General features: G+C 42.6%; 1 protein-coding gene across 1 annotated transcript; it reads left to right on the forward strand.

The window, feature by feature from the left end:
• The first annotated feature begins 7,218 nt into the window (after positions 1-7,218).
• Positions 7,219-9,428, forward strand: LOC134195834 (long-chain-fatty-acid--CoA ligase 1-like). Its single transcript, XM_062664922.1, has 5 exons — positions 7,219-7,668; positions 7,729-7,818; positions 7,878-7,979; positions 8,929-9,000; positions 9,065-9,428. Exons 2-5 carry the CDS (start codon positions 7,768-7,770, stop codon positions 9,218-9,220), a joined length of 381 nt encoding a protein of 126 aa, XP_062520906.1. The 5' UTR covers positions 7,219-7,668; positions 7,729-7,767; the 3' UTR covers positions 9,221-9,428.
• Positions 9,429-12,829: the final 3,401 nt, after the last annotated feature.

The following is a 12,829-nucleotide window of genomic DNA, read 5'->3' on the forward strand; positions in this document are numbered from 1 at the left end:
ATGCAGTTTCTTGGAAACATGGGAACAGCTAGACAATGGCATCGAACCCTACGGCGTGTTTGTGGCAAAGATCGATATGTCCAATGTCTCGATGGGGTGAACTCCACTCCACTGTTGTAGCATGTCTTGCAGCCTAGGGATAGGTTATGGAAATCCTATTGTCGGCCACTACTTGCGTATTTGTTGCTACTGTTTCTCCAGAAGACATTTTCAAGTTGCACTTTTGAAGTAGAGATCCTCTTTGAAATAGAAGTAGGCTATATATAGTTACATATTTTGTATCTCGAAGTAGATGAATTCATCAAGATATGTTGTCCAATGTCTTGCTGTAGAGCAAAAGTGTTGCAATATCTGTTGTGGTGGGTGCAGTATCTGTTTTGGTGGGTGCAATATTTTTTTGATGTAGGAGTAGTACATTTCTTTTGATAGGGTCACAAGTCTCCAACCTTTCCACCTATCTGTCAGAATGGGTGTTATATCTGGTGGAGTGGGTAGTACATGTCTTCGAATTGCAAGTCTCTAACCTTTTGCTACCTCTACTAGTTTCCTTTAAAATGGACTTTGTGGGTGTGTTTTTCCCCTCTCTGTTAATCTTGTGCAATAAGGTATGGCAGCGCTGCTCTGTCCACCGAATTTGAGTCCTATACATCAACAGTGCATCCAGCATCCATTTCCTTTTTTGCTGTGTGGACATCGTGAGATCTCTACTACTTTTCGCAGAGAGACGTAGCATGTGCAATCCTATCATTTGTACGATATCTTTGAGGATGGCCATATCAAGGCGAACTATTGTTTGTGGGGTGGGGTAGTCGCGTTGTCCTGTCGTCGATATGTCCACTCTATCGCCTAGTATCTCTTGCAAACTAGGAAGTGTTGCTTGTCTTGCAGACATCGTGATACCCTTTCTGAACTTAACCTTAGGTTACATCTACGTTCCACACAGTCGGTACTTGCTTGTCTGTCATTCGTCTATGGGTTCTCCCTCTACGACGCCTTCTTTGTCTTGGACGGGAACCATGTGGAAGTTCTTGGGTGTCCCAAGGTTTGGGGGCGAAACCATATAGATGGCGAGTGCGAGGATGAGTCGGTTTGCTCTTCAACAGAGTTTGAAAGTAGGAGTTTACCTCTCTGTGTATATGTGTATCGGAGGTAGGCTCGAAACTCCTTGCTGTCCGGCATCTCCACTTGCTGTCAGCGTCCACCTCGATGGTGTGGAAGATCGAGGCAATATGTGTACTTCAACTAGTACACATCCAATTTCCGCTGGTTGTCTCTCTTGCCTAGTACGATGACCATCTTGCTGATGACGGTGCCATGGACTGTGTGTTGCTTCTCCTGCAGACATCACGAGCCCGTCTTCAAATTCCATGCAGACTATATATGAAAGCATAGGATGTGCGACTTGTTCTGTCTCTCTTCTTGTTGTCTTGTCTCTCTTCTTGTCGTCTTGTCTCTCTTCTCGTCGTCCTGTCTTGGTGAAGGATCGTCTATCTTCTCGGTGTGTCTCTTTGTTGTTCTGTGGGGCACTGTGGGTTGCAGAAAATGGGTGTGTTTGTGGTGGGAGGTGTGGGTGCTCGATGCATTGGATTTGTCTCTGTTTCTTTGTTGTTTTGTGTCTGTAGGTGTTTTCTTGTTTTTCATTTTTCCTTTTGGGTAGCAGTGCTCGGTGGTAGTTCCCATCTCTCATCTCTGCTCAGTGTTGTGAACCCATCTCTTCTCCTCTGCGATGTCTTCTCCGTAGAGGTTGTTCTACGGATCCTGGACGTCCTCTTGGAGTGTTGGGAGGATGGGTACAGGTGCACGTGCAATGAGCATAGCATTGTGTTTGCTTTTGGTCGAACAGAAGCCTAGGGTTCACACCGCCATGGGCTGCTCTAGTAGGATTGGATTGGTTTACAGTTGTTCTTAATTCGACAAACTCGTTGGAGGTATACAGACGTCCTTCAATTTTAAGGGCATACTTTTGGGTTTTACAGTACTTGTACATACCATAGGCCTCGGCGAGAAATTTGCTGTCTGCAGGTAGTGTCTCCAACTTTCACAGTCCTACCTTGTTGCTGGGAGTTGGCAATACTCGCATACGTCTGACCTCTGCGGGTTGGGAGGTGGATTCCTTTGTGGTATTCTCTGCTGATATATCCACTTGGCCATCTGGCGGAGGTACTCCACGATTTCCTGGTTGTCCTATTGGTTGTAGTATATACATCCGGGAACTTGCATTGTGGTACATTTCAGTCATTGACCAGCATTTATGACTAGCCAGTCATTCTTGAAATAGATCACTTGAGTTAATAGAAAGACCGGCTGAGCGCGTGCTAAGGACGCAGTTACTTGTGACATCTGGTGACGATGATGATGGCAGTATTTGGACAAATAGTGGAGTTTGGCAATCAAAGGAGGAATAGCCACTTTATGCAGAAAGGTTAGAACTTTGCAGCGAATGGCATAGACGATGCTGGTAACACAAAGAGCTATTCTATTAAGCATGATTGGATCTCGCACCTATCGAACTTTACGAAGTCTAGTGGCGCCATTGAAGTCTAAAGAGAAGTCAGTCGACGTAATAGTACAACGATTTAGATTTAACAGTCGATCACATCAGGAAGGTGAGTCAGTCGCTAAATTCACGGCAGAACTGCAGCAACTCAGTGAACATTGCAAATTCAGGGCGGTGCTTAGTGATATGCTACGAGACAGATTAGTCTTAGGAATAGAATGACCATATACAGCGATGGCTGTTGGCAATAAAAAGAGCTGACATTGAAGAAGGTGTATGAATTAGTGATTGCACAAAAAACAGCAGAAAAGAATACTGCAGAGTTAAAGCAGAAGGAAGCAATGTGTACGCCTGGCAACTCAGAAGGAGAGTCTGTACACCAGTTACAGAACCAGCCTGTACACCAGTTACAAAAAGGAACGAGTACCCAAAGCAGGTAACAGACTGACTGACAAGATATTCGGTTGTTGTTATTGCTGTGGTAAACAGGGATACAAACAGTCCGAGTGCTGGTTCAAGGATGTCAAATGTTTTGGTTGCGGCAAAATTGGGCATGCGAAAGCTGTTTGTCGCACAGTGAGAAAAATTGCTCAGAAGAGGACAGTGGTAGAGGTACATACAAAATCGGCTATAATGAGGCACAGTCAGATACAAAAGAGGATGAGGAGGTTGAGTGGATTAGTGGCAATATTCACGCATTACGCAAAGATAAAGAGAAGCCTATGAAGACAACGTTGACTGTACAAGGACAGCCACTTGAGATGGGAATAGACATGGGAGCGAGTGTCAGTATTGTGAGCAAAACAACATGGAAGTCAGTCTGGAAGAAAGGTAATGCACCATTGAAAGATGCAAAGAAGACGCTGAAGAAATTCTGGGGAACCTGTACCTGTATGTGGAAAGTTGGAAGTGTGGGTAGACACTTCGGTTGGACGCTGATTGTCTCTTCTGCTTGTTGTAGTGGCAGGCTCTGGCCCGAGTTTATTAGGAAGAGACTGGATTCGACAAGTACAAATTGATTGGGGAAGATTTCATCGTTTGGAGGCAAAGTCTCGCCAAGGAAAGTGGAAGGGTTATTGTTATTACACAGTGAAGTGTTCAGTTGGAAGTTAGGCAGATTACAAGGTGTGGAAGTGAAATTATCAGTGACAGCAACGACAAGTCTCAAGTTTACCCAGCAAGACAAGTACCGTATGCTTTGAGAGAGAAGATAGAAGAAGAATTTTGTTTGACCTCACAAAGCCGGAATTACTGCGCAAATACTATTCAGAGTGGGCGGATCCCATAGTTCCAGTATTGAAAAACAGTAGAAAGGTCAGAACATGTGGAGACAATCGGTTGACAGTGAATCAAGTGTTGAAATGTGATACTTATCCAATTCCACACATTGAAGACTTGTTCGCTCGAATAGAAGAAGGACAGAAGTTTACAACCCTGGATTTGGAAAGAGCATATCAACAGCTTGGACTTGATGAGGAATTACGTAAGTATGTAGTCATCAATACTCACCAGGGATTATATCAGTATAATAAACTACCGTTTGGTGTTTCATCGGCTCCTTGTATCTTTCAAAGGACAATGGAAACTCTGTTGCAAGCAATTCCAGGAGTAATGGTTTACTTAGATGACACATTAATAACAGGAACAAACAAACAAGAGCATTTGTCTAACTTAGGTAAGGTTTTGATGAAGTTGGAAGAGGCTGGACTAAGGCTGAATAAACACAAATGCCTGTTTATGCAATCTGAAGTAGTGTATTTGGGACATGTCATTGACAAGACAGGGTTACATCTGGACTAAGGATGAATTCAGGCAATAACGGAAGCACCCAGACCACAAAATGTGACAGAATTAATAGCGTACCTAGGATTGCTATCTTATTACGGCAAATTTGTACAGAATTTGTCAACAGCTCTAGCTTTGCTACATAGATTGTTATGAAAATAAGTAAAGTGGAACTGGTCATGTGAACAAGAACAAGCTTATCGCCAATCAAAACAACTGTTAGTGTCAGCCAGAGTGTTAGCACATTTCAACAGCAACAGTCCAGTCCATCGTAACCTGTGATGCTTCGTCGTACAGTTTAGGTGCTGCATTGGCTCAGAGAGGAAAGGAAGGAAAAGAACATCTAGTAGCATTTGCATTGACGAAAGCAGAGAAGAATTACTCACAGTTGGAAAGAGAAGCATTGGCAGTAATTTGTGGTCCACTACAAAGATTTCACCAATATCTGTTTTTGTAGAGAGTTTGTGCTAGTCTCAGATCATAAACCACTGGTAGGATTGTAGGGGGAATACTCTTTCGCCAATGGCATCAGTGAGAATCCATCGATGGGTCATGATCCTATTGGGTTACAGTTATAAGTTGCGATACAAACCAGGCCAGGACATCGGTAATGCAGATGCCTGCAGTTGATTACCCTTACAACTAACGTCAACAACTGAGGAAGAACAGCCAGAGACAATTCAATTTTTACAGCAACTGGAATTGTCACCAGTATTGGCAAAAGATGTTAGAAGATGGACAGAACTAGACCCTATACTGTCTAGGGTACAATATTTTGTCAATCATGGTTGGCCTAATATACCGCTGATTGAAGCATTGACTTCTTACTGACGAAGAGCAAGTGAATTATCTATAGAAGAGGGAGATGTAATATGGGGGACAGGGTGATTGTACCACCACAGGGCAACAACGAGTTTGGAGGAGTCACGTGCTGGTCATCCTGGTGTGGCACAGATGAAAGGCTTAGCCAGAACAATAGTCTGGTGGCCTGGGTTGGATGGGAACATCAAACGCAAGGTTCAAAGTTCTAGTTGTCAAGAAGCAAGGAACGCACCACCAAAAGCTCCATTGCATCCCTGGTCGTGGCTCCATCTGCCGTGGATGAGGGTGCACATGGACTACGCTGGACGTTTGCTAGGAAACCTGTTTTTTGTACTCATTGACACACACTCAAAGTGGATTGGAGTAGAACCTGTAGAATCAGCGACAACGAAAACTACGAGGAAAAGTTAAGAACATTTTTCTCAACTTATGGAATTCCAGAAAGACTGGTATTAGACAATGTGTCAATATTCATCAGTCAACAGTTTCCCGATTTTGTAAAATCAAATGAAATCGACCACATTAAAGCAGCATCATATCATGCATCAAGTAATGGGCTGGCGGAAAGAGCAGTACCGTACAAGTATTGAAGAAGGGACTGTCCCTAGCAAGACAAGGAACATTGACATATTGCTTGACACAAGTGTTGTTCATCTACCGGATTACATTGCATTTTACGACAGGAATATCGCCTATGGAATTATTAATGGGTCGCAAATTATGGTCAAATTTAGATTTATTACACCCCAACTTGGAGCAAACGGTACACAAAAACAATGGCAAAAGAAACATTTCTGCTAGGGTAACCGGAATAGTATGATAGATCGTTACAAAGGGGGGGAGAGTCTACGTGCGCAATTACAACAGAGGGTCGTCCTTGGGTAGCTGGTGTAGTTCAGTCCAAAACAGGCTCCCTATCATACACTATCAAACTGGAAGATGGGAGGGTAGTCAAACGATATTTGGATCAGATTTGGAAAACCTTACAATCAGAAAGATATGAAAGAGGTGAACCAGAAGACCTACTATTGGAACCAATAAATCCACCGGATAAACCCTTGTCAAGAGCAATGGTACTGGTATTGCCGGCGAACCCGAAGAGTGGGATGTCACACCAGACTTACCAGAACAACAAGATAGAGTTGACAAACAAATAGAACAGGACACGATGGTACCATCATTGCCGGAGATCAGCACAGAACCAGAAGACTTAGAGACACACGTGGAACCAACTAGAGCATCAAATCTAGGTGCCAACAAGGAGTGACTCCAATTTGCTGTCCCAGCAGAAAAAGAAAGGCACCAGACAAACTGAATTTTTAGTAGACTAGACTATTGTGTTGTACTGCATATCTCTTAATTGTTACTATCAGTCAGATAGTCAGGGAGTTAACAGCAAGACCGGCTGAGCGCGTGCTAAGGAGGCAGTGATTTGTGACAGTCATTCTTTTGGGTGTCCTCTTTGATTCCCTCTTCGTCCTCATGTCAGTGTGCGCGAGCACGTGCGCCATGCCAAGTTGTTGATATTGCATCGATGCTATCAAGGTTGTGGAACATCATATAGTGTTTTATGATAACTGATTAGAAGTAGCTGCACAGATACACAGAATGTCAAATTGTGCAATGCAAACATTAGGGTAACAATGAGTGGCGAATACAGGGGCACCTTGGCCGAGGTGGGTACCTGGATAGTTATTTGCCTGTCCCGGATGATCCCTTGCAGACCAGACCATGTGATGCGGTGGCTGTACTCACCTGGGTAGGTCGTCACTTCTCCCTCACTGAGTCAGCTCTCTCAGTTGGTTCCTCAAAGACCAGAACATGGTATTCAGTACATATACCTAAGGCCCTTCTACTACTGAAGTAGAACAATTGCATTCAGGTATGCAAAGAGTCAAATTGCAGTCTTTTTTAACTCAAGTCTAGTATTGCACTGCGGGGGGGCGTGCTCCAGGTGCCCCATTCTGTATCCGCCCCTGACAATGTTTAAATCAAACACATTGTTTTTAAATGTTTTGGTACATCTGAGCAATGATGGAGAAAAGTGCAGTAGCGAGACAATCTTGTTGATGGCTTCAGCAGTTTGTCTGTGTTTGTCTGTGTGGGTCGATTTCTTGCAAGGGACAGTCAAAGAACAGGAGTGTTTTGAGGCAACTTTTTACAAAATACAGAAACAATTTAAATTGTGACTACTTATGGTATGACTAAAGCTAAATAAAGAACACATAGGAGACATGAGAAGATGAAGTATTTTGATTGTCCCCTAGCAGCTAGTTCACTTGTCTCATTTTTACTGTACGCTTCTAATCAGGTATGAAATTAAATGTACACTATTTTACATTGTTGGCTACTATGGTAGGATGTTGCTCTTATTCAGCACTAAATGAGCAGGTGCTTGCAGTGTGCAACTTGCTATTGAATCTCATTGTTTTTGTGGTATAGCAACAACTTAGCAATCTACTGCTATGAAGATTTTGTTAATTAAGCTCTTACTGTTATGTATCATCTAGAATGGGACTTTGAAGATTATTGACAGGAAGAAATATATTTTTAAGCTGTCATCGGTTGGTGATAATTGTTCTAAACTTGTTTGAGCAATGTCTTATATTTCTGATTTGCAATAGGGACAATTTGTCAGTCCTGAGAAAGTGGAGCGGGTGTATATGTCGTGTAACGTAATTTATCAGGTCTTTGTTTATGGAAACAGGCAGAAGGTGGTTATATTGTCTACTGTTTGAACAAGTTTTTTTGCTGTTTACAGTCACTGTTTTAGGCATTTGTTGTTGGAATTGTTGTACCTGAATTAAATGAATTTGTGAGATGGGCTACAGCAAATCATTGGGATGGAGATGCCAACGAATTGTGTTCCAAAAAGGTATCCATTAGATTACATTGGTAGCTATAATATCCAGCTATTTTGGAATTAATAGAATCTTGTCACATTACACAGTTGCGCTATTGGCATTTATGCTCTATTAGAGGACACAAACAGAGCTATAAGTATGCATAGCTAGTGCATGAAACTCAAGCTTTTGCATCACTACTGGCCTCTGAATAAATGTAAATACCTACAAATTAGCATTCCCTGAAAATTTACAAATTAGTTACATGCAACATTGAACAAATAGTTGATGTAATTTGTTTTGTCAAATTCTGGCAATAATTAGAAATGTTAAAAAATGATTAGCTGTGGTTTTGTGGTTTACATGTACACTAACAGTAGCAGAGCTCTAGAACTTAGAGTGACAATGGTTTATTCAGAGACTTCCTTGTTTAGATCTATTGTTGGATGAGTAAGAAGATATAGCTACGTAGCGTAGTACAAAATTGAAGTCTCCAAGGTTGCTAGTACAAGTGTACATGCGTACAACTAATATAAGAAATTTGCATTCTATTCTGCTTGATCAGCAAGCATTATATTGCAACACTAGAGGCTTTTGCTGTGAGCATGCAGTAGTTGTCATCTTGTTAGCAACTGTGAAATAGGTACGTATGCTCCTGCAGTTACACTTTGGTACACAAGACTTTTAAGTTACATTCGGCTAATGTATGTTCTGCATTAGATAGGAAATTTGCAAGCATTGTATTGTCACAAGAGAATTTGAAATAGATTCGTTTCTTAATTGACAGTATCTCATTACACTTAGAAGTTGTTTGTGAAGTATGGAACCTGTCTTTGGCCAAGTTGTATTTGATTAAAGTGTGCAATTGAATGGACAAATTGTATGCGTCGCTTGTGTTATCTGACAAATCAGTAGCTTTTGTATACCATAAAGTTTCTTATGTTTCAAAAAAGTTTTGTTTGGTAAGCATTTTCCATTTAGGAAGTGCGGCTGGCTCTACTTGATCTTCTCACTACCAAGGGCAAGGAAGCAAGCTTGAAGGGATTTGAAATGGTTTTCGCGTTTGTGTTCCAATGCAGTTGAGCTGAACATCAGCATGCAGTGTTGTTGTATGTAGGTGAAGGCGGTCTGTATCTGCCCTGAACCGTTTTCTGTTGAAAATGGCTTGCTGACTCCAACATTAAAGAAAAAGCGCAGAGATATAGAGAGACGATTTCGTGATGACATTGATCGTATGTACATGTACAAGGAGACAGCGGGACTTCAGAATTAGGGTAACGTGACAGCTTTACCAAATCGTTTATTTGAACAATATGTGGCTCTTAGCTTGCACGAACTGGTAGTGCAATCAGACGTAGACAAATCACATTTTTCTCATATTTGTGCTGGAACCGCACGTGCAAGTGTATAGGAGTATCCAGTTGCGGCAGTAATTCGTCTGTAGAGAAAATAATTGATTGTTGGAGACAACAAGGAAGTCATGCAGCATTTGTCTGGTTTTGACCGACGAAATTAGGGCAGATCACTCTGACTAGATATGTTATTTGTTTATATATAATATATACTTAGACTACATGCATACGCACGAATTCTGCACGAACTTGAGTTCAGGTTTATGCAGCGATCACTAACTGTCACAAACAGTAAGGTGAAGCAAGTATTTTTTCAAAGTTCTACATGCTTGCAGTCCTCAATCGAGTCAGTTTCTTAATTGACACTGATAAACACTGCACGTCCATTGATGTCGGTCGCAGTACGATCTAGAAAGCTTTCAACTGCGTGCATGACCTGCAGGAATTAAAGACAGACGTAGAGATCGACATACGTAACACGCGTGTGCTAGCGCGACATATTAGAGTGTTGTTGTTAGTTTACTGTTTTCTTTGCTGTATGTGTTACATGCATGAATCACTGATTAATTCAGTCTAATTTTTGTTTAATTAATGCCACGCCCTCCTTGGCAAATTTGTACCCCTCAACCAAAACAAGGTTTCTACGCCGGTGCACTAGTGTTGTACTTTACCGTGTGTGTAGCATTGTAAAACTATTAGAAAATAAAGTCTAGTCTGAGGAGCAGTGATTAGACAACATAGATAGCGTATATGTGTCAATAGTGAGCCGCATATCTAACTACGCTTTGCCCCTCCAGCCTCTAGAGGCAGAGAGGCAAGGCTGCACTACTGACAGACAAAGTCTGATTGAATATCGAGTATGAACGACACTACAAAATGTGATGAAAATGTTAGGAAAGCTGGCCGAATTCTAGATTTTGGCGATGCAACGTGGCAACGGTTTTCGCTCTCTAACGTCTCTATAGTACGTAGCTATACATATATTCTTACCAATCGTTCAGAAACTGTATGCGAAGAAGTCGACCTATACGAAAACGAACCGCACTGAGCACAGGCGCGCCCCCAAATGGGGGAACGATTAATATCAATAAAATAAAATTAATTTTAACACAAGAATTGTTGTACAGAACCTTGGTAGTTAGTTACGAAACGGCTCTATGCACTAAGCTGCCAATATTAGCCATCTGAGTCTACAATATGGATTACCTAGTAAATTTCTGTCTCATTGTGGAGCGCACGTAAGTTTTAAGTCAGTTACTGTTTGTGTGCATGCAAGTAATTCTCAAAGTGTATTTACAATTGGAAAATAGTGTATATCTGTGCCAGCTGCTATATAGAGCTTGCTGCGAAGTTGAGGGCAAGTTTCTATTTCAAAACCTGCCATTGAACGTTCCAACATACCAGCTCCTCATCCAAAGTCGCAGGACTCTAGTAGAGGCATGCAGATCCGCCTGGTAAAACGCTCCAAGTTCTTCCGCATGTGGTTTCCAAAAGGGTCTGTACACACAGCTATAGGGACAAGACTTAGTCCAAGCTCTGACTTCTCTAGCCTCGAACTTCCAGACCAGAGAGCGCGCGAACTCTAGTCTGGACCAAGTCGATACTAAAATGATTTCGGAAGTAGCCTTCTAAGCCAATCAGCTCGTACAACCCAAATCTCGGTTGTAAATTCTGATTGGCTTAGCAATAATTGGTTGTGCTAAGTGCACTAGCACTGATTACGAGCGTGTGAAATCCTTGTGGCGCCTAGGTGCAAGCACGCGTCATACACATGTCTAAAAACGCGTTCCGGGTGACGTACTGGCGTCTGCGACACTGGGAATTGCGTCACTGCATCCTGAACAGCGAACAACGGTGGAGTACCTTCTGAATGGACGAGATGTATTCGCTACATTTCCGACTGGTTTTGGAAAGTCTGCTATTGAGCGCGTGTGAAATCCTCGCGGGCGGCTAAGTGCACGCCAGAGCCGTGATGAAGACTCTGGTGCACGCACACATCTTTTTTTAGTTTCAGCTTCAGTTCTTCGATATTTTCAAGCCTGTGGTGAGAAGACATGCACAGCAGCGTCGCTAGACCATCACCTTTGACAACTGGTCGAGCGGTAGTCTCGCCAGTCGAGCGGTTAGACTAGCTACCGGTCTGCCGAAGAATCAAAGAGTCGTGGTTTTATGGTCCACCAAAATATCGCCGCAAACACGGCAGACGTGTCTACTTTGTTCGTGAGATCTCATGGCATTTACAAATGATATGTTGATCTAGGTAAAGCGATCTTACGCTGTTAGACTACCCATTTAGCATCGCTTTTGATAAATACTTCCGAAATCATTCTAGTATTGACTTGGTCCAGACTAGAGTTCGCGCGCTCTGTGGTCTGGAAGTTCGAGGCTATGACTTCTTCTGCGCTTCATAAAATCTTTCCCTGCGCGATTGCACAAACAAAAGAAATCATGAGGTCCTATACTATAAATTCCTAGTAAAATTTGAGTCAAAACACTTACTTTATTTGACCAAGGAAGTGATCCCGAAACGGAATGACAATAGTTCTTCTACAGTACAGTACTCTTCTAGTGTCACTGTCAGACTGATGAAACATTCGCGTGGTCCATTTGTGTGCCACAACGACGAGATAAGGACGGCACACAGTCACCTACGGTATACAGCTTCATTGACCTTTTCAGCAGTAGAAATATATTTGAACCATAAGTCATTGTGTTCCAACACGTTTTATTAATAATCCCTGAAATGCTGCACGTCCTATCTACGTCTCTAGATATTCTCTAGAATCTTCTTTATAGAATTTCTACAGAAATTCCTTAAGACACACACACTGGGTTAGGGTACACTGGCACCAAGTGCAACATGCCTGGATCCGCGCCTCGTCGAGGTTAGCCACTTTCTCAGCTTAATTAATTGAATGACCATCAATTTGTCAACGTATTACGTACTACGACTTTGACGTAGCTAATTTCAGCTTTGAGCCCTATGAACGAGACTTTGTAAAGTCACGAGACTTGGCGAGTACTTGAGTAGCGTACTCTAAACAGATAGGGCTGACTTGACTTCCGGTCTGAGGGCCATGTTTGTGGGGGACTGGCTGGCAATTGCAATATGTCTGTCACGTTCAGGACAGTCCAACTACCGAGCAATTTTGTCGTACATGGCAACCAGAGACAATGGACGAACCGCCAATCAGATCCTCGAACCAGAACAGTGTAAATTACCCGTGGCCAGGATATCCGGGCTAAGGGTATAGTAGTCGTCTGACGTGCGACGGACGGTATCCAGACTCGATTAGCGCAGATGCAAATGAAGCTATTCCGACCAACGTAATGCATGTTTGCGATTGCCAGGTCTTGTCAGAAATAAATAAAAAGAAGCACTACAGTGCAAAACCCTCGGCGAGTGTACACGCACACCATATGCCAAGACATGTATACAGTGTACGTAAAGGCAGCTGAGGATCAGGAGGCACGAACGCTCATGAATTTGACACCGTTGAAAATCCCTCACTTGGTGGTTACGCCTACCG

The sequence above is a fragment of the Corticium candelabrum genome, chromosome 20 (genome assembly GCF_963422355.1).
Source record: "Corticium candelabrum chromosome 20, ooCorCand1.1, whole genome shotgun sequence".
Taxonomy (NCBI): Eukaryota; Metazoa; Porifera; class Homoscleromorpha; order Homosclerophorida; family Plakinidae; genus Corticium; species Corticium candelabrum.